The following is a 20901-nucleotide window of genomic DNA, read 5'->3' on the forward strand; positions in this document are numbered from 1 at the left end:
ATAAAGAAAATTGCATGCCATCCCCTATTTAAACAAACAGCAACATCTTGAATATTTTCATAATATCCTTGGTTCTATCCAGTATTTTCAGCTGAAAATTCCAAGGCAATTTGACCCCTCTGGGATTAAGTCAAACACCAGTTGACCTTTTTTAAGTACACTCCCACCCCCCTAGAGCTTCATAATTAGCTAAAGCAACTACAGTCAAAACTAGGGTGTCAGAGGCACTGTATTAAGTGATAAGTAGAAAAAATTTGATAGTGAGGAAGGAAACAGAATCATACACACGGCTTCTTTGAGAAGTGAGTTCCATAACCTCCCCTGCTGCCACTCTTGTAGGTATATGACAAGGACAGACAATCAGTCTGTATGCAAAAGAAGCCAGAAACTGGCCAGGTAGGATTAGGCCCAGTGCAGCGAGCAAGAGAGATGCTCCTGCCCTGATTAATTTTTCCTAGAGTTAGGGAATATTTCCCCTTTCAGCCCACACCCCACTATCTTCCAGCTCCACCCTAGCTTTTTTCCTTTTTGCCCAGTATTCTCTAGAAAAAAAATATAGCATGTTAGAAAAGAGAGACTTTCCTGCCATTTGGCTGGAGGGCACATGCTATGGGCAGAAGTATATCAACATTCAGCAACCTGGAACACAAAGTCAGACTGAAACTAGATTAAGTTATTACAGGCAGTTTAAAAAAAAAATCAGGATTAATGAAGGGGTTGGGGAGAAGGGGAGTTAAATACTTGAACTCAAGAGAATAAAGGTATTCTAGATCAAGATTAACAACAAAAGCAAAAGTCCCTTTTAAAAACAAATCAAATATTTGCAGCTTCACCTCTTATAGTAACAAAAAAAATACTGTCTAGAAACAAAATTAGCATTTTTAACATGCTACCTCTCAAAATGTAAACAATATACAAACTGCTTATGTTAAACAAAGTTATACCTGGGTAATACATCTTTAAATGATAAAATTGCATTTAGTTATTTTTTATATATATATATACACACACACACAGAGTATGGCAACAAAAATGGCAAAATGGGGTAAGTGCTAAAGTGAATAGATATTTTAGGGCTTTTATACCACTCAAGGCATTGAGACAACCAAATGGGGTCTAACACAGGATTCTTTGCTCCTTATCTAGAGTGGGAAAACAAATGACAAGGTCTTAAATCCTTAGTGTGATGTGTTTTGTAACATTGGCTGCAGGAACTACTTGTTTTGATTTCAGCTGTTTACCAAGTTCTGGTGAATCAGTGTTTTGTTCCAAGTTACAGAAACATCTTCTTTTGACTGTCCTTGGGTTGCCCACTGAAAAATACCCCACTGCAGAATGGCTGCAGCTTACTTTCCTATTTATCACAATTTAAAAAAAAAATTGCATATTTATAAGTCTAGCACACTAAAGTTTCATCTAATTTCCCACAAGGAGAGTGGCAAACTTACTAGGCCTAAAATGTAGATTCAGGACTTTTTAAACTGTCAAGAGTAAAACGCGATCGATATTTAATTCCTATTTCACAGCAGACATAAGTGCATTTTTTGTTTAGAGGAAAGCAACCAATATCCCTCTATGTTTTCTCTTATCTGCACTTGATTTGTGGTATTGTGAGCCAGACACCCTAAGATGTGCGAGAATCTTACCAGGGTGTCAGACAATAGCATGTTAGTTCCCCAAATTTACACAAAGACAAGACAATGGATTACAATGGCATAAAAAATTTGTCCCCCATTAAAGGGAATGACCCACGAATGAACAAAAAGTTTCGTGTCCCATTAAAATCAATGATTTGTTTTAGACCTTTTTAAAACAATATTTACAGTGTACTCTTCTAAGCCTATTTTTCAGTCTTGACAAATCCCCCGTCATTCCCCTGTGCTGAGAGCTGTGGAATCACATCAGGAACGTGGATTAAAAAAAAAGTTATCCTGCATTCAGAATCCAATCACTGCTAGCATTAGTCTAGTTAGTTACCAAGACATGATGAGTACCACCTATCTCTCAAACAGGACCAAATTGACAGAGCAAACTAGCACAGATTATAGCACAGGACACAAACATTCTAACAGCGTATTCCTGAAACAAAGGCATTTGTGAAAACAGTTTCAAGGCAGATAAGCAACTTATGTCAACTGCAAGGTATCTCTTCAAAACAGCTAAATCTTGCTTAAAAAAAACCAGACATAACTGTTGTGCAGCAGAACTAATTAAATTTACAGCAAGTTCGACAAACTTGGCTGTGAAAAATATTACAAGTGGTCTGGAGACAAATAGGACATAATTCAATCACGCAAATCAGTTCAAATTCCTTAGGGGGAAAATATCTGGAGGAAGCATTCAGTCATTTATGCCCACTGACTCACTCTACCAGCTAGATTTATGGACTTGGAGCAGAGCGTAGACAATTACAGCTCAAATTCGGAGTCCTTGAGCAGTGGAACTGGGGACACAGTCACAACTACCAACACTCCAAACTGACAGCAATTTACATTTTTCAAGATGCACGTCATGTTGACTTGGTTGGTTGGTTTTTTAAACCTCTCTCAGGCAACAATTCAAGTACTTGTAACAGGCTTGGACGAGTTAGGAAGACTGAACTTTAGCTAGATTAACACTGGCAGAACTGCCATGCGTCAGCTCTATTTTAGAGGCAGGGAGATTTAATAATTGTTTTTTCTAGACAGCCAAATGTAACCCCAGACCTGCAGAATAAGTTAACATGATTTTCTTCTTCAAGGGAATCTTCCCAGGCTGCCTATCCCAAGCATGATGGTTCTGTGGCTCTCCAGTACTTTTCATACTATTTTTTAGCTTCTATGAGTTATGCCTTACGTGACCAGCTTTGGTAGATGTTCATTTCCCTTGTCTTTCTTGTGATGGTAATTTCTTAAGTAAAATAAATTTAACACCCCTCCCTCCCCCCCAAAAAAAGTTCCCAGCTTGAATTTACCTAGTTAAGGTTCAGCAGCTCCTCAACATATTTTCATTCTTGAAATGGCAGACTACTCCCTGCCCCCCGACTCCTACCAAGAACGAAATAAAAGGGTTTGTACGGCTTTCTGTTAAAAAACAAACAAGCTGTCCATTAAAAAGAACAGCAGTTTGTGGAATTAGGCGTTGCTTCTCCTCTTATTTAACACAAGCTACAGGTTAGAGCTCCCCCTTTTAAACAGCTGTTCGTGGTATCCTTACTGGCATCTTGTGATCAGAGAAGAGAAAATGTCATTATGAACAGCATTGCTGCAGCAATTAGATTCTCTTTTTTAAAAAAGCCTCAAATCTCTATTTGGGCATTTCTGTAACAAAAGGAAAAAAGCCACTTTTCCACCTGGGTCAAGTAGAATATTTGAGAATGCACCTAGATTAGTTTCCTGTAAATCATACAGTGCCACACGCTCACACTCACTCATACCCCACGTGCTGCTACAGTGTCTGTTTTAGTGTCACAAGCCGTGTTCTCTGCTTAGAAGTAGCCCCTCTTCTTTTCCTTTCTGGCTCAGGATAGAAGGTGACTATGTCAGGATATTGGACATAAATTCATTGAAGCGTTTAGAGTACTGCTCCGGATTCACCGTGGAGATCTCCGCCCCGGCCTGCAATGCACGAAGGACAGATTACAAGGCAGCACTGTGGCAGCTGCAGGAGACTGTTCATAACTGCAGGCTAAGCTCCAGGGAATGAGGAGACAGCAGGAGGTTACTGCACCAGCACAGCTAAGCAACAAAAATCACACAAACAAGAATCCACAAGTCACATGGTTCCAGGCTCCATGACTGCTAGACTCCTGACCTGAAGAAATTTACTTTGTCTAAGTCTGGGGCTCTACTCAGGAGATGAATGCGTGGAAAGGCGCCAGCTCCTTTAAAGCCCTGTTTGGTAGTGACCTAAAGTTATTGCCTCAATGCTGTTTGGTGACCTAGGCAAAGCAAGTTGCTGGGTGTCAGTCCACTTTCTAGTGATTCAGGGTCACCAGGCACCACTGCACATGTTAGTAGTCTGAGCAGAGAGGGAGAAGCCAATCGGCCAAAGACCTTGATCTCTCCTCTCCTCTCCTCCTAGAGGCGGTTCTATCCAGGTCAATGCTGAGGCATGGTGGCTGTTCTGTAACTGTTCTGGGGATGGAAGACTGCAATCCTCAGGGCTGGCAAGCTGGCACCTTGCCCAGCACTAGTCACTTGCGGAAAAGAGCAGGAGATCTGGCTCATGAAAGTTTCCCCCAGTGGTCTGGCCCAGTAGCTTAGTGTCTGTTGTTTGTATTGCTAAGAGGGAGAGACCTGAGTCCTTGCTTCCTGAGTCAGCGACAACAGGACAGGAGGCTCAGCCCTGGTGAACAGATTAATGAGGGATACCACCAGGTTACAGATCAGATCTGTTGCAGATGGAAGGATCTCATGGGCAGTGGGGAAATTTCCAGGCCCCTGAAAAACTGGTTTTAGCAATTATTCAAAAGTCAGCACCACAAACAAAACGAGAGAGACCCAGATTTGTCAGAGGAGAGACCTGCTTACCCCATGTTTCACTGTTTTGGCAGCATGTGCAGCTTTCTTCTTTGCATCGTACGGCGTAAGAATGTCTATAATGGCCATGAAATACACCTCCTTCTTAGGGGCACCTGAGAAGACACAAAAAAGTCTCTTTAACATACCCCCAAGCTACATCAGCAGCACTTGAAAAGCCACCTCTATTAATAGAGTATATAAATCTGCTTTAATGTAATTAACAGGCAGGGGGGAGAAGCAGATTGTAAATGGTTGGAGATTGTAAGAGACAGAACAGAGGAACTACCGGGAACATCAGAGCAGAGACCCACATACCCTCTAGAAATATCTACATCCCACACTGAAAGCTTTGTTTCCATGGAGTTTAAACATTTACCATTTACAACAAGGGAATTGAACATCCAAGTGGACTCGTTCCCAGGAGGGGGTCTGGGTTACTTCTTGCCAGGTGTACCCCACCCAAAACAGGACACGCTCTCCTACCCCTCCACATAACAGGACCCCTCCTCACTCACTGTCATGGCTTTTCATCGCATATACGTCAACTGAAGGGTCAAACTCCCCAGGCCCGAAGAACCGCGGGAAGTTGAGGAGGTTGCCGGGGCTGTCAGGTGGGGTCCCGTAAGAGCCAATAGGGTTCCCGCCAATGCCATCATTCTCAGACTCCTCGTCCTCGGCCCGATCCTCCACATCCATCTCTTCCTGCTCTGCCCGGTCAACATCGTGAATGCCCACTAGCAGGCTGTAGTCCATGATCTTCAGCTGAGCTAAAAACTGGGAGGACGGAGCAACAAAAACGTAGGGACATTTCAATTGGCAAAGGCACATCTCATGAGCCAAAGCTACGTAAACCTCAGCAAGTGCTGCCTCCAGCGAGCTTGGTCTTGTGACTAGAGCAGAGAGGGGAGAATCTGGTTCTATATCTGGCTTTGGGATGATGTGAGACTTGCTCCAAGGACGTATATCTGCTGGCAGTAGGGCTGGGAACAGAACGCAGGAATCTTGACCCTCAGTCCCCTGCTCTGACCATTTCTAGCTCTAATGGTTTCATTGGTTTGAGGGCTTTGCCTGGAAAGGGGTTACAGAAGAGCTACTGCAGCAGGAGAAGCGATTTAGCAGTGTGTCTATATAAACGTTATCCCATCAAGATTCCCAACCGCGATAAAACCAACTGGCTGCATCATCAACATGGAGAGGAGAAAACACCTCTGCATTTTGAGCGGAGACAGCCAGTTTTCATCACAGTGAGTTTGATCAAAGGACTGCAGCACCAGGAATGACCTGCTGTTTCTGTTCAGGACCATCTGAAAGACAGAGATCAAGTACAGTCAGTCTCTCATCTCTCAGACACTCAGGGGATAGATGCTTCACTTGCGTCCATCTAGCAGGAAATCAGTCCAAATATTTGCAATGTGTGATACAGGTGCTTGGTTACCTATAGCAAGCCAGAGGGACTGAGAGGTGTTGCCACTTTAGAAAGAAAGGAAGAAAACATCAGGATGGGGAGAGGATCATGACAGAAAAGATAACAGCGAGTAGAGCTAAGCCAGCTAACCAACGTGGAATCAGCCAGTGGAACCTTCTAAGATGGATCTCCAGGGAGACTGCTGAAACATTTGCATCCAGTAGGCAGCCAATGTTTGATACACAAACGCACACAGAGTTGGGGCAATATTGTATGAGCCAAGAGGCCCACCTAGTGTTGGACACCGTGAGAGACAGGATAACAAAACAGCTGAACCACAGGCCTTGGCCTACTGGGTCAGATGAGTATTCCTAGAGCACCCCATGTATTCACTAAGGTGTTTTCTGATGCATTCTGACTGGGAGGAGACAAGAGATTCTGCCTGCCCTGTTCTTCCTCATCACTTCCCAGTCTCCTCCATAGCAATTGCAATAGAGGATGGATACTTCAAAAATAATGCAGCTACTGTACCATTTGGCCGAGGGGGTGCGGGGGACAAGGGGAGACGGATGGGACTGCGGGGTCACAAAGCCCAGCTGTTGGAGACCTGTTCAGGGCAACAATCTGAGCCCCATTTCAATTCTACCTCCACATCCCGCTTTAGCTTTTCAAGGAAGTGCTTTTTACTCTCTTCTCCAACGTGGAGCTTCTGGCCTTTGTTCAAGAAGTCGTTGTCTTTGAACGTTGGCAAATCCTTGGCCTGTGAGAGAGAGGACTGTGTTAGGTGTCCTGAGCCTAATGCCAATGGTCACAGCTATTGGTGGTTTCATTCTTTTGCAAAATATCAACTGGATCAACATGGCAAATGGAAAACCGAGGACGCTGCATTGACTCAGTCTTCTAAAGCAAAGAGATTCGCTCATTTCCATATGCCTGCAAATGGCATGGAGCAAAGCACCTGGATTTATCAGCAAGTCCATTTGCTTGGCTCCAGCTGGGGGAGGATGCGGCAACAGAGATACTGACAGCAGCTCACTTTCAAAGGCTGCCAAGAATAGTTGCTTCGGGCTGAAAGCTCGATAAACAGTCTCAGCCAAGGAGGGGCTAGCCAACCCCACAAAGAGAAGAAAAATTCATGTGGTTGTTTTCAGATTAGAAAATCTTGAGACAAGTGCTCCCCTTCCCCAGTCTTTACATGAAAATCAATCCACTGCATTTTGAGGACTTTGTAGTGGGGACCAAGAGTTTCTGCAATGTAAGTGCTTCTCATGGATATTAAAGAAATTAAGTTTCACAAACGCTTTGCATGTACAGCTGGGAATTGCATGCTTTCATCCTTAGAGTGGCATGGCAATCCATGGCAATTTATTTAAATATTATGTGGTGCCAGACAAAGCCATGTAAGGCAAGAAATCATAGTTAGGGAGTAACCCCACATAACCAGGCACAACGGGGCAATTGTAAGGTGAGGTTAGATTATGCCCAGGTATTGGAGATTTAATTATGAAAAGGGAATTCTCTATGGCTTGTGCGAGAGATCTGTAACTTTTTGGGAGGCTAGTGTGTAGTGAGGAGAGGAAGGCTTCCAGGATCCCTCCAATTTCTCCACTCAAAGACCCTGTGAGCAACCAATCCAGCCTTCCAGCCCAGCCTTCCTGCATGAGTGAAGTGCTGCTCCTTAGATCATCATGACAGCTCCAAAAAATTGAAACAAAAAAAGTGTGGCCTTAACAAGGTGTGCTCAGCTCTACTAAATGGCTTTGCTGTTTGGTATGCCCCATCCCCCTGGACTATACCTACTGCAAACCCTTATGCATGTGCTTCAGTTTACTACCATGAGTAGGTCCCTTGATTTCAATAGTACTATTTATGGCAGTAACGTTAAGCATGGGCATAGGGGGTTTTCAGGACTGGAGCCTTAGGCTGGAAACTCTTTAGAGAAGGGTATCTGGACCAGATTTACGAAGGGATTTAGGGACCTAAAGATGTAGGTAAATGCTTAGTGGGATTTACCAAAGTGCCTATCCCAGTTAGGTGTTTAACTCCCAATCTGGCCCTTTGGCTTCAGATTGGTCTGTGAGATACCTGGCACGCTGTGGGCATTAATGGGCAACATTCCTGGAAGAGCCTACGTCACACTGACTTTCAGTGGGACGTAGGCACTTCTGAAAATGTACCTTATATGAAGTTATTATTAGGTACCTCCTCTGGCAGTGCCAGTAGCCTGGCAAACAAGGGGACCAGGTTGTACCACACCTAGACTGTCAGGCGAGCCCTTTGCTTTTTTGTTAAGACTTTATTTTGTACAACAACAAGACAGTCCCCCAAAAGTTGTGTAATGGCTTAACACACAGTTGCTATAATGGGGAATTCGGCCCAGACAAAGGGAGCGTTCTATTGAACCAGCAGTTTAGGCTGTCACCAGGTTCCACTGTTCATTAACCCTTTGGTACGAAGACACAATTAGCTGGCTAGACTCCTTGTAAGCACCACAGGGAATGAAATGTTGTTTCTGGACAGGCAAAGTAGCAGTATCATTCATACCTTTTCTTTGTCGCTTGCTTCCCTGGAGACTGTTGAGCCCTGATAAGAACAAAAGAAGTGGGACACAATTCACCATGAGCAGCCATCAGCAGCATTTAAATTGACTGTCACGAGGAGTAAATGTACAAGACTTAGTTAATTTTTTTAAATGCCTCTTTGCTTCTGATGAAGAGGTAACCTCCCAAAAAAATATTTTAACACCACAATATAAAGGCGCCAGACAATGGTCTGAGCTGGTTGGAGAATGTGTCCCCTTTTCCCTCATTTGCGGTCTCTCTCTACTATATCCAGTAATTTGAGCAATGCAATGGGTTGCCCCGATTTAAAAAAATATACTTGATCGAGAGGAGAGAGACCTGCACCTTCCTCTGAATCGTCTGACCCTGGGTATTATAGGAGACAGGAATCTGGGCTAAATGGCCCAATACCTGAATCCCTACATGAACCCTTCTCTCACTACAACGCATGCTTTGAACAGTGAAGATGAAATCCTGCCCCAACTTTCTCACGTCCATGACAACAGACCACATGGTTTCACTGCATTAGCACCTCCAGGAACTACACAGCTGCAAAAAGCTTCTGACCTTTGCTTTATGAAATGCAGTTCACACGCTATGCTATGAAGAAGTGGGTTTTATCTCAATAATATGCATCTCTCCTAGCGCAGACAAGGCAGGATGAAAAGAAACACAATGAACCCAAGTGACATACTAACAAAAGGAAAGTGAATACTTCGGTTCAGTGTTGATTGGCTCTTAAGGTAATCCTGTCTTGGCCACAAACTGTAGGAGATAAAACACATTGTGCCTAGAACTCCCTAGCCTCAGCAGCTACAGAAATCGACCATCAGGCTCTTTCAAAGTGAACTGCAAAGCAAGAATACCTTGTGTCTGCCCTTTTCTACTCTTATTTATTTTATACAGGGAACCTCAATATTAGAAGTACCAGGTCCCAACTGCACTGCTGGAGCTGAAGGACTGTCAAGCTTTAGCGGAATAGGAAGGTCCTGGATCTGAGTTATGGGACTTATCCAGTATCTCTTCCCTCTTCAACTAGGGGCTGGCACAGGTACCACTCTTGTTTCAACCTCAAGAGATGTCCCCATCCAGGTCCACCAAAGCTTGACAAAGTCCTTCAGGAAAAAGGAAAGTCAGCACCTTGTTGATCTAGTATGAAAAACAATTTAAGAACGCTCCATAAAGAAACAAGAAGGGGCTCCTATACAGGGAGAGGTACTTGCCGCTTTCAAACCCTTACCTTCAGATCATACTTCCGATGCACAGTCAACCTGTGACTAAATACGTTCCTGGTGACTACCATGTAGGTTTCCACTCCGTCCACGGTGAGTCTGTACATGCCTAGGAACTGGGGGAGAAGGGTGTTCCCATGGCATTCCACTATAAACTGAAAGGGCGAGGAGGGAAAGAGGAAGTCACGCTACAGGTCTCCGGTAGTGCACTATGTCAAAGAGAAACTAAGTGTCTAGTTCCAACTGAGAATGGGGCTTTTTAATGGTCATCCTATACCTCTGCTCAAGGGAGGCAAAAGAACACATTAACACACAGCGGAGCAGCAGAATGGAGCAGCCATTTCTATGCACAGCAGCTGACCCGGATTACTTTTTCCCCCACTCTGCAAAATAGCATTTTCCCCTCCTTATCCATCTGGAAAGCTTTTCTAATCTAACGTGGAACCTTAGGAAGCGGTCTCGGTTTATAGCTTTCGAGCACTGGCAAGCCTGCAGAGCAGGGATATTTACACTGTTAGGAGGGCCAGGCCTCTGGGGGAGAGGTGAAGTTAAAAATCCCATTGTGCTCCCAAAAGAACAGAAGACAACCTGGGGCTACTGGCAGCATCCAGTTTCTAACCATACAACCTCCCCCGTGCAAAAGCTGCCACGCACTGTAGCTGAAGCTATGGCCGTTCCACTTGAATCCAAGGACTAGTCTCAACTCATCAGGCTCCCACCGCAATGCATCAGATGTGCCCCTAAGGCGTTATCCGCCACCCTCTCCTCAGGGCTCTAGACTCACCGTACCTGATGGTACTTCTTGAGTATGTTGTGCATCTCTGCCACGTCTTCGCTCGACACTGCCTTAATGACAAACCTCCTGTCGTAGGTGGTCAGGAAACGGGCCCCGCATCGACCTTGGCTGTCGCTGTTCACTGGGGCACTTCGTGTTACGGAGTTCTGAAGGGGGAGAGAAGAGGTGGCATCTTATCAGAGGAAATGGTAATGAGCTGCAGGCCCCCCCTTTTAAAGCCAAGGCATCAGCTCAACAGGTCCAGCTGTTCTCTAGCTTCCCAACAGGATAAACAGATTTCAGTGGGCTGCCTTTTTATTGTGTGTTTGTACAGCCCCTCGGCACTTAGTACTTAATATTCTGGTCTGTGAATGGACTGCCTAGACTCTACGGTAATACGAATACACCTCTACCTCGATATAACGCAACCCAATATAACACAGATTCAGATATAATGCGGTAAAGCAGCACTCCCGCTGGATCAAAGCAAGTTCAGTATAACGCGGTTTCACCTATAACGCGGTAAGATTTTTTTGGCTCCCGAGGACAGCGTTGTATCAGGGTAGAGGTGTAATGGGAGCTGTTAGATGCTCAATGCTTTTGAAGGCAAAGCCATTTATTTAGGTGCCCAGATCTGGGATCCAGCATCTTGATTTCTGGCCTCCATCTTTAAAAGCTTGCCCATCAATTTGTTAACACATACTCAATGCCCGTGATTCACACACATTTTGGAGCAAGGAAGTCTTTGCTAAAGATTCATCATCTCTCACCCCTTCAAAGTGGTGGTGCAAGGGCTCACAATACACATGGTCAGAGACTCTTTCAAGTTCCTCCAGCAAAACCAAGGACAGCCAGACTGGACATTCCTGATACGTCCAGGGTATAAAAACAAGTAGGAATAAAGGATTTTTTAAAAAGGAGACTCTTTCTTGATCCACCGTAACGCAGCAAAAACTGGCACAAGCCTAACTGCTTAGAAAGCCTCTGCAGGTCACCTTTGAACCAAAAGCCGTTCTCTGCTATTCTTGTTCTTGGGAGTTTGACCAAAGGGCCTAGAGAACAGAAATCCTGATTGTTCTTCCAACATGCTAGAGGAGCTCTCCTTTATATTCCTGTCCCCACCCTTAGGAACAAGATGCAGCAGCTTCTCTCAATCCTCACTGCAAGGTTGGAAAATCCAAACTGAACTGCTGACTAGAGTAATCCATGACAATGATGTTCTGTGACAAGGCGCAATTAAGTTGTTTCATTCTTTGACCACACCACTTAATGAATAGCCTCAAGTCCTGATGAAACACAATACAGTGGAGTGCTAGAAATGTGGCAACTGCAATTTATGTAGTAGCCACAGAAGGCATATCTATTCTACGCTTTTTCCCTGCCCCTTAAGGATTCCCATTATTGCGATCTTAGTCCAGTTTTGCTGGTGATAGCTGAGGTAGGGGACAGTTCTGGGACAGCCAGTGTTCTGGCGGCTGCTAGAGTTTTAATCATCATGTCATCTATACACGGGTTATATGATGTGATGGCCAAAATGCCAACGGATGGTCTATGTTAGCACTTTCACCACTACTGCACCAGTGGGACATTTTTAGAAGTCTAGTGTAGTCAAACCTTTAGAAAAACCTTTGGTGTCTTTATCATCATGATTTAATATCATGGTAGCACCTTAAAGGCCCAAGCCCCATCCTGCGAGGCACTGAACCAACACAAAAAGAGGCAGTCCCTGCCCCAAAGAACTTGCAGTCTAAGCAACTTTGGCAGGTAACGGATTGTTAAGCTTCTATTCTGATCTTTCCCAATCCCTCTTTGCTGCACGCCAGTAGCTGAGCTTTTGGTCTAAGCTGTCATACTGACATCCTCCTCAATCCATAACGAATTAACATAACGAGTGTGTGTCACTTTGCCCTTACCCATTACTGCAGCCTCCCCTTGCTGCAACTGCTCTGCAAGAACAGCTTGTTTGCACCTTTCCCGCTTCTATCATCATACCATGTGTCCGTGCTGGGCGCTGCACATACACACGGGAAGAGACTGTACACGACCCACAGAACTTGCTACTTAGAGAGAGTGGGGAGGAATTGTCCTCCCCATTTCACAAGCTGGGCAGTTCAGGCACAGAAAGATGAAGTGACTTGCCTGAAGTCCAACAGAGATACTGTGGCAAAACTAGGAACTGAATTCTGATCTCTTGCCTAGCTACAAGGCCATCCTTCCTCTTTTAAAGATCAACTCTTCCCCCCGCCCCCCTGCAGCCCTGGACATTGTTTTATGGATTGGAGCAAAATCATCATTTTACTAGACTCTGAAGCATTCCATTTTATTTTGCTATTTCCTTATATCTACCCACACAAGCTAATCCTTACGCCTGTACGTGTGCTTCGAAATGCACATCAGGATGAAGGATGCTGTGTCGCCAAAAGTACGTGTGCTTTTCTGGATCCCGGTTACACACAACATCACATATTTTAATGCCAGTGATTACTACTGCTGTCTCTTCTCCACTCACGGAGCTTTTAGAAAGCATACCAGCAGAGGGAGCCTGCTTTTCTGCTCCTGTGAAGCATGGGACATGTAGGCAAACAGAGCCTGCTGTGAACTAGGGGGGTTTCCAGTTGCAAACTAAAAAATAAGCTGAGGAGAGAGTTTTCATTTTAGAAGGAAGCATTTAAATGCACCTGGTTTTAATGCAGAAGGGGAAAAACTCACTTCCTGCCAATGGCCTAGAAACCATCAGGGAAAGCGGGGGTGGGGGGAGGGAGAGGGAGATGGGGGAATTGCTTTTTGCTGACATTTGCAGCTTAGTAGGTGCTGTGTGGGCTAACACGCATCATCTCAAAAACCGAGCAGTTGCCACCGTCAAGCCAATTTCCCTTCTTTTAGAGGGGACAGGAAGCAGAAATCCTAACCATTTGTGGTCATTTAGAGATCCTGTGGTGACGCTCCAATTTACTTTATTCTCTCTCCCCCCACAGAGTAGGGATGATTAAAATATAGCTTCCTGGCCCAATTCCCACTCAAATAATTACATTCTACCTGCCTGAAACCCCACTGAAATTTCAGCTGAATGCAGCATTCTTTACTTCCTGTCCTACACAGCCTCAGTCCAGTGGAGTGCTAACAAACAGTTGACACTGTCCCACCCCAGAGATGGGAGACATGGTTCTTGCAGAGTGCCAGGTACTACATAAATGACAGATTAGGCAAGAGAGGAAAGTGACGCAATAATGGTGTTCCCAGATAGGAAGTGATTGAGTAATACAGCGTAACCTAAGAAAAGAGCATCTAGGCTACGTAAAAATATGCTACGGCAGATTAGCCAGAGGACAAAAATAACAGCAGAGAGAAAGCAGCTAACAACTTTCACATAAATAGATGTAAGAGGCACGTTGAATTGTGTGAAACCAACACCCACACAGTTATTTCTTCCAGCCAACCCACTACACATCAGCTAGTTAGGATAGCTTTGTCCAACCTTCCGCTTCAAGATCTGGATAAAGCCTGGCATGAAATCATGCCAACAGGCTGGGCGACAGCGGCACTTCCTCTGCCAGTACAAGGCAATCACTGTACAGAGAATGTCCGACGCCAGGAGGGGGAAAAAATAAAGGCTGGCATAGTCCATACCAGTGAAAGCAGGGACTAGTCATCTCTAGTGACTGGCTTATGTGGGTTCTCTCCAGATGTCACCGAGATTGCAAAGATGATACTGTAACAGATCAATGGCCTCCTATTGACACACATCCCTAGGCTGCACATCACAGCCATTCAGACCTTCACAGCAACTTCAGGGAGAAAACTCTGATCCTCCTGCTCCAAGTACACAGCCCCCAAATATTTCAGCTGACGTGGCTCCATTAGCAGTACTACGACATGCAGTTGTGTCCAGTATTAGCACACAGACGCACTAGGGCATTTCCATCTTTAGTATTTAAAAAGCAACGTCAACGACCTTAGCACCATTTTTTCCACTTGATTTTGTAATACCAGTAGCCAAGGATTCCTGGACACTTTACACATTCTGATTTTCACCAGATGATCTCAAAATTCCTTACCAGCATTAAGGGATTTCATTGGGTGGTTTGAGAATATCCACATTTTTATCAATGGGGAAACTAAGATGTACATAAGAATTCCTGTTCACACGGTGAAACTGTGGCAGAGCTGAGATTTGAGTGCAGGAGACCTGCCTTTTGCTCCTGACTTCATTGCTTCTCATACCAATGTGCAGGCAAGAGATTAAGTGCGAGCAGAGTGGGGGCACAGAGTGCGGGAAAACTTTTCTGTTGCAAGCCTTTTTAGAGCTTATCGTAGTAAATAAAAAGTTATGAAAAATACCCAACAGCACCTTGTTAAAGAAATTCCTTATTTGCGATGGGACCCAGTGTAACCGATAAAGTAGGTGTTCATTAGTAGCAGCATGTCAATGCCTTTTGCCGTGTTGCTCCTGAACAGCTGATGCTGTTATGGGGAACGTTGACAATTCGTAGTAGGGAAAATGTTCCCAGGGGAAAATGGTGCTCGTAAGCGGCAGTTGCTCTTCCCAGGTGCTGCTGCAAACAAGCGTCTACTGTAGAGCACTTTTCTTCTGTGAATCTCAAAGCTCCAAACTTTGGGTGTCCCTAAACCTCCAACTGCCAGACGCAGGGACTGGGTGACGGAGGATGGATCATGCAATCGTTAAGCTGTTCCGCTCATTCCTTCTGAAGCATCTGGCACCAGCCACTGTCGAAAGAGAGGATACTGGGCTAGATGGACCATTGGTCTGACCCAGTGTGGCCACTCTGATGTTCTTAAAGTGCTTTAGCAAAGGAAGGTAGTATCATTATCTCTGTTTTAAAGATGGGGAAACTAAGGCACGGGGCAGTGAAGTGACTTGCCCAAGGTCACCCAGCAGGCCAATGGCAGAACCAGAAATAGAACGCCGATCTCCTAAGTCCCAGTCTACTCTCCCAAGGGCCAAAACTCAAGAAAGCATGTGCACCGGAAAAAACACAATGTCCAGGAGATAAGATGAAAGGAATTTTCCATCACAAGCAGCAGAGCTAATCATTCAGCTGTAGCTGTGAAGTATCCAGTGTGCTCCTTGTACATGTGCATGCACACACACACACACACACACACCCCTCCTCATCCTCCAACAGATATCGCTCTTTATAGTCTCTTCTGCTCCATCTCCAAAGCAGCAGACGGGCTGTCACAAGAGCTAGCAGGGTGAAATGTGACCATGGAACCGCAGCCACTGTTTATTTCTCACTGTGATGAACAGTCTATTGCAGAAGAGAAGCAAAGAAAACTGTTGCTTCTGCCATAGGAAATCTGTTCTGCTCTGTGAAAACATCATGTGTGTGTCCATTCTGACTGGGCGTGCAATAAGGCAGCAGACTAGAAGGGAATCTAACAAGTGGGAGGAAGGGTATCGGGAAAGAGAAAACCACTCAGAATAAAGTTCATCACGAGCTTACACAGCCTTTTCCATCCAGAGATCTCAATGTGCTCCATAGACCTCATTCTGCAGGTGAAGAAATTAAGGCAAGGGAGTTAAGTGACAAGCCCAGGGTCACACAGCAAGACAGTAGCAGAGTGACAAACGGAACGCAGGCTCCTCTGGCTCCTAGTCTCATTCTGTAACCACTCTGTCTCTCTTCTCAACATGCTCCTAATAACGCTTACAGACATGAAGCTACCTTGCTGTAGAAACCGAGACCTGACTCTTACAACAGAAAAATAACTGGGAAAAACCTTTAAAACAAATTAACCAATGTCAGGCTAAGGAAAGATGCTGAATTGACAACTCTGAAGACTGAAGGACTAAGGACAGCTACAATACAAGCTGCTCAGACCTCCACCGTGATGCCCACGGGCAATATATCAACTCAAATCTGGACAGATCCATTCTACAGGGGTATTCCATGGCCCGTTCGATGCGTCATCTCTTGGTGATGCTGCTACAATGCGTCAAAGCAGTACCAAGTGTGCATTTTACTGACATATGCTCCGCTCCGGGCTCCTGAACTAGGAGACTAGAAACTGGATTGAGTAGCTGGCAATCCCTCTCCTGATGAGCCCTGCGCTGTCATCCAAAGGAATAATAATAGCAATTGCACCTTTGCTTCCAATGCTGTCTGGGGTGAGAAAACAAATCTCATTACACTAGCCGGAGGAGGGTGGGTGATAACTGAGACATAATTAGGGAGAATTGTGATGATCTTTCTGAGAAATATTGCCAGGATGCCAGAAAACATTAAGTGGGTGACGTGCTGGGGGACAGAGCGTTTTTACAAGATCATATACACGAAAACACGCTCAAATATCAGGCTTAATCAATACATTGGCCCAATGCTGCAGGTTTCAAAGAATATGTAGATACGCATCAGCAGACCATTGCTGGCACGAGGCCAGCAGTTATCCGCTGCTGCACAGCTGCAAAGATAAGATGTTTTAATTACCTGACACTCATACTGCTAAAGGTCAGGCTGCTATCAAAGCCTCTCTTTTTTTAATCTGTTTTATCTAATTTAAGTGGCCTCTTATCTCCCTGCCTGTTAAGTATCTGCTACCTCTTTAGAGCTAAAAACCACAAATGAGAAAGGAGGCTCTGTTACATCCCAGAGAGTTGCAACCACTCTGACAACCGGATTTAAACCAAACTGCAGGACACAATGGGCCGTTCCCCTCCCTGCCCCCACATCTGAGACAGGTCTGAATGGTCACAGCTGTGCTGTTAGGAAAGATCCCAAACACAGAGCATCTTGATAAAACCTTAGTACAAAAATAATCACTCAGCACATTCACTTTGTTGAAGAGGCCCCCAAACCTACAAATGTGACACACCACCTTTCCACTGCGGCTCTTTTAGAAACCTGCAAAACCAAACACTGCAAATATCTAAACTCTCGCAATCTCCATGAGTGGTTTTTGTCCCCCGTACCTGATAATCTTGATCGTCAATCCCAAATCTTTCGCGGAGGTTTCGGAACACCATTGGGCAGTACTCCTTAAATTTAAAACGGCTTGGCAAGTTTTCCCTAGGACAGACAGCAAGACGTTATTCAGGCACAGCAAAACTCCGTAGTACAATTTTCAAAGCTATTTTCCTGCTCTAAGCTCCTACTACTTCACCACTAGCCCCGGAAGTGTTTCAATTACCCATGTTTCCGCCATTCTCAGCTTTGCATTTTCCTGAATTATTGTTCTGCGTGTTCCCTAATAGCCTTATTCTGCAAACACTTAACCTGTAATATGCAACTGGTCATATTCAATTCTGTAGGTTTTAGGCACTGTGATAATACCTATAACAAATAATAACTCATGAAAAGTTACTAATGTAGGCGAAGTGTTTTCAGGATCTGGTCCTTAGTCTGCAAGCTCTTTAGGAGAGGGTGCATGTCTTACATGGTTGCGAAGGACTGTGTAAATTCACAGTGATGTGTGCTTTTATCAATCATTATTATCCGCTCTACTCCACGCTGACTAGGCCTCAACTGGAGTAGTGTGTCCAGTTCTGGGTGCCACATTTCAGGAAAGATGTGGACAAACTGGAGAAAGTCCAGAGAAGAGCAACAAAAATGATTAAAGGTCTAGAAAACATGACCTAAGAGAGAAAATTGAAAAAATTGGGTTTGTTTAGTCTGGAGAAGAGAAGACAGAGGGGACACGGTAACAGTTTTCGAGTACCTAAAAGGTTGTTACAAGGAGGAGGGAGAAGAATTGTTGTTCTTAACCTCTGAGGACAGGACAAGAAGCAATGGGCTTAAATTGCAGCAAGGGAGGTTTAGGTTAGACATTAAGAAAAACTTCTTAACTGTCAGGGTGGTTAAGCCCTGGAATAAATTGCCTAGGGAGGTTGTGGAATCTCCATCATTGTCTAACCTGCTCTTAAAAATCTCCAAACACCTGTCAGGATGGTCTAGATAATACTTAGTCCTGCCTGGAGTGCAGGAGACTGGACTAGATGACCTCTCAAGGTCCCTTCCAGTTCTATGATTCTGAAAGCCTAATCCAAAAACACAGTAGGATTTTATTCAAAGGCCAAAAAAAAAAAAAAAAAAGTCTCACACACAAGCTCAGAGTCTACATTCCCAACTGTATTGTGGCAGTTCCAATAAACAGCACAATGCACTTCTGTTCTCAATACTTTAGAAGCTGCGTCCATCATTTTCATCATTTTGCAGGTAAAGGATTTGAAGCGTGGAGCTGTGGAATGACTTGTTCAAGGGCACAGTGGGAGTAAGTGATCCAGGTCTCGTACTTCTGTTTCCATGCCCTAACCATTGCCCAGCACAGCTTCCTTAATCCAGAACAAGGTTTTCAAGCAACGGAACATACAGTCCAAGACGTGTCTAGAGAAACCAGTTGGTCCCTGGAGGCTAATTTGGGCAGATGTACCCTGTAATGCACCATGACTGTTTAAGATGAAAAGCTGGAGAAACCAGTCCTCTAGTTTCAGAACAGACCTTCGGGACTTATAAAGTAAGGTAAAGAGGAGGTCAGTTACTGGCAAGTGGTTAACCATCAGGAGACAAAGGAGAGTGGACGAATCTGCTCCAGTCTTGCTCCTCTTAATACATAATGCAAGATTCCCTCACACAGTCCTCTTCCTCAATTGAGGAACCACGGGAGGCTCAGAGCTAGGTAACATATTGTGACTCCCGATATCAGTTACATCTACTGGTTCGGAGCACTTCCAAACACAGGATCTTTGGTGGTCTCCATCCAGTTCCCAAAGACAAGAGTCCACATCACAAAGCCCCCCAGAGCAACTGGCTCCCTTGTCAGCAGCCTCAGCAGAGAGACAAAGAACCACAGGGGTCATGCAGAATGACTCCCCCCCCCCCCGCCCCACATACTCTCCTACAGGTGGTCTCTCTGGGGCAGGTTTGAGGAAGACAGGTCAGGCAGGGTGGGAGGAGGATTAGGGTGTTGGATTAACTGCCCTTCACGAACCCTAAAACAAATTCAGCCCAATCCAGCAACTACACCCCTGTGATTACAGCGACAGCTTTTCTTTATCGCAGCACTGACTGCACCTCTGCATCACCAAGTGAGTGACCAAGGCCAAACCACAAGACAGCCTGGCAGGTACTGTCAGAATACCCACTTCCCTGCTTCGCAGGTTTGGCATATTTCAAATCATGCCACATTCTCTCTTTACAACAATGCATGGAAACATCTGAACTGGTCACGGCCAATCCTCAGAGAGAGCAGAAGCTCTTTACAGACAGAATGAACAGCAAGTGGAGAGGGAGGCGAAACCACACCTACTTACTTATTGAAAAGATGATTGTCCACCTTAATCTTACTGTAGGCTTTAAAGTCATCCGGCATTAACATGACAGGGACAGGAACATTGCTTAGCTCATTGATCTGTAAGAGAAGGGAAAACCAACAAGACTCAGACTTGAATCATGATCCCGTGTCAGCATCAGTGGGTTTACTGATGACCCCAGAAAGCTATGGATATCGTTGAATACTTGCTAGAAACGGATTTGGAAGCGATACAATTCATTTAACTTTTAGAGCATATTTCTGTGCTGAACAGATCTGGGAAAGTGCTGTGGTTTCAAGTTTAAAAGGGCATTATACATACTTGCCAGTGACGTGGCAAGTACGTTTCCAGCTAATCTCTGCTCTGCATTATTCTAAGGCAGCTACAATTTGTTAACCTTCTATTGATCACCCATGATAGGATTTGAGAACAAAGATTTAACCATGTCCTGCAAGGCATCACTCAGATTTTCTGTTTTTACACTCCTCTCTCTTTAGGTCAAAAGCTGCACTGGCAACAAACTCCATAACTAGTTCTCACTGGTATAAATAATGGGTTGGACAGTGACGGAGGTTCTGGACTGCTTCTCTCTAGCCAATACAGCTGTCTCAGCGATACGAGCTCCATCCTTGGCTGTCTCTTGTAGTTCTTATCCCACACTCCCCCAAAGGATGAATCACTCCATTGGCTCTCTGTTGTTCTCTGTTCATGTGTGGCAACCACAGGAATACATGGAAACAGGCGACTGGGTATTCGGCTGCCACACTGCAGAACAGAGACTTTTGAGAAAGCCATGTATGAACATTCAGTCTGTTGCACCATGGACTGAAACAGCCTGTAGTAAAACAACGGGAGGGCTACCTGTGACTATAATATGCTAAAGGAACCAACATGATAAGAAATATCAAAGCGTGACTGTCCCCAGTGACACACTGAAGCGTTCTTTGCAAGCGTGGCTCGCTAAGCAATGCCCTCCACTTCAGCTTTACCTAAACCCCAACGTTTGCTCAGACTATGACAAGTCCAATCATTATTCATTAATTTGGAAGTCAGAGTGGCCACATCAGTCCCAACTCACTGATCTGGTATTAACACAGTGAATTTACAAAGTAATTCCACTGCAATTCAATTACCATTGTTATTTTAAAATGTGCCTGC

The 20901-nt window shown here is 44.7% G+C and overlaps 2 protein-coding genes across 2 annotated transcripts in view; one reads left to right on the forward strand and one right to left on the reverse strand.

Moving 5' to 3' along the window:
• CISD3 (CDGSH iron sulfur domain 3) overlaps positions 1 to 20901 on the forward strand; it is a 156261-nt gene that overhangs the window by 92043 nt on the left and 43317 nt on the right. The window lies entirely within an intron of this gene.
• The window catches only part of PIP4K2B (phosphatidylinositol-5-phosphate 4-kinase type 2 beta), a 30175-nt gene continuing 11040 nt past the window's right edge, over positions 1767 to 20901 (reverse strand). The window contains exons 2-10 of the mRNA XM_050935276.1: positions 19744 to 19841; positions 17407 to 17503; positions 10490 to 10642; positions 9709 to 9855; positions 8452 to 8490; positions 6554 to 6667; positions 5018 to 5276; positions 4512 to 4615; positions 1767 to 3596 (exon numbers count right to left, since the gene is read on the reverse strand). Coding sequence (XP_050791233.1) covers positions 3516 to 3596; positions 4512 to 4615; positions 5018 to 5276; positions 6554 to 6667; positions 8452 to 8490; positions 9709 to 9855; positions 10490 to 10642; positions 17407 to 17503; positions 19744 to 19841 — 1092 coding nt within the window. The 3' untranslated portion in view covers positions 1767 to 3515. The remainder of the gene's footprint in view (positions 3597 to 4511; positions 4616 to 5017; positions 5277 to 6553; positions 6668 to 8451; positions 8491 to 9708; positions 9856 to 10489; positions 10643 to 17406; positions 17504 to 19743; positions 19842 to 20901) is intronic.

The sequence above is a fragment of the Gopherus flavomarginatus genome, chromosome 25 (genome assembly GCF_025201925.1).
Source record: "Gopherus flavomarginatus isolate rGopFla2 chromosome 25, rGopFla2.mat.asm, whole genome shotgun sequence".
NCBI classification, from domain to species: Eukaryota; Metazoa; Chordata; order Testudines; family Testudinidae; genus Gopherus; species Gopherus flavomarginatus.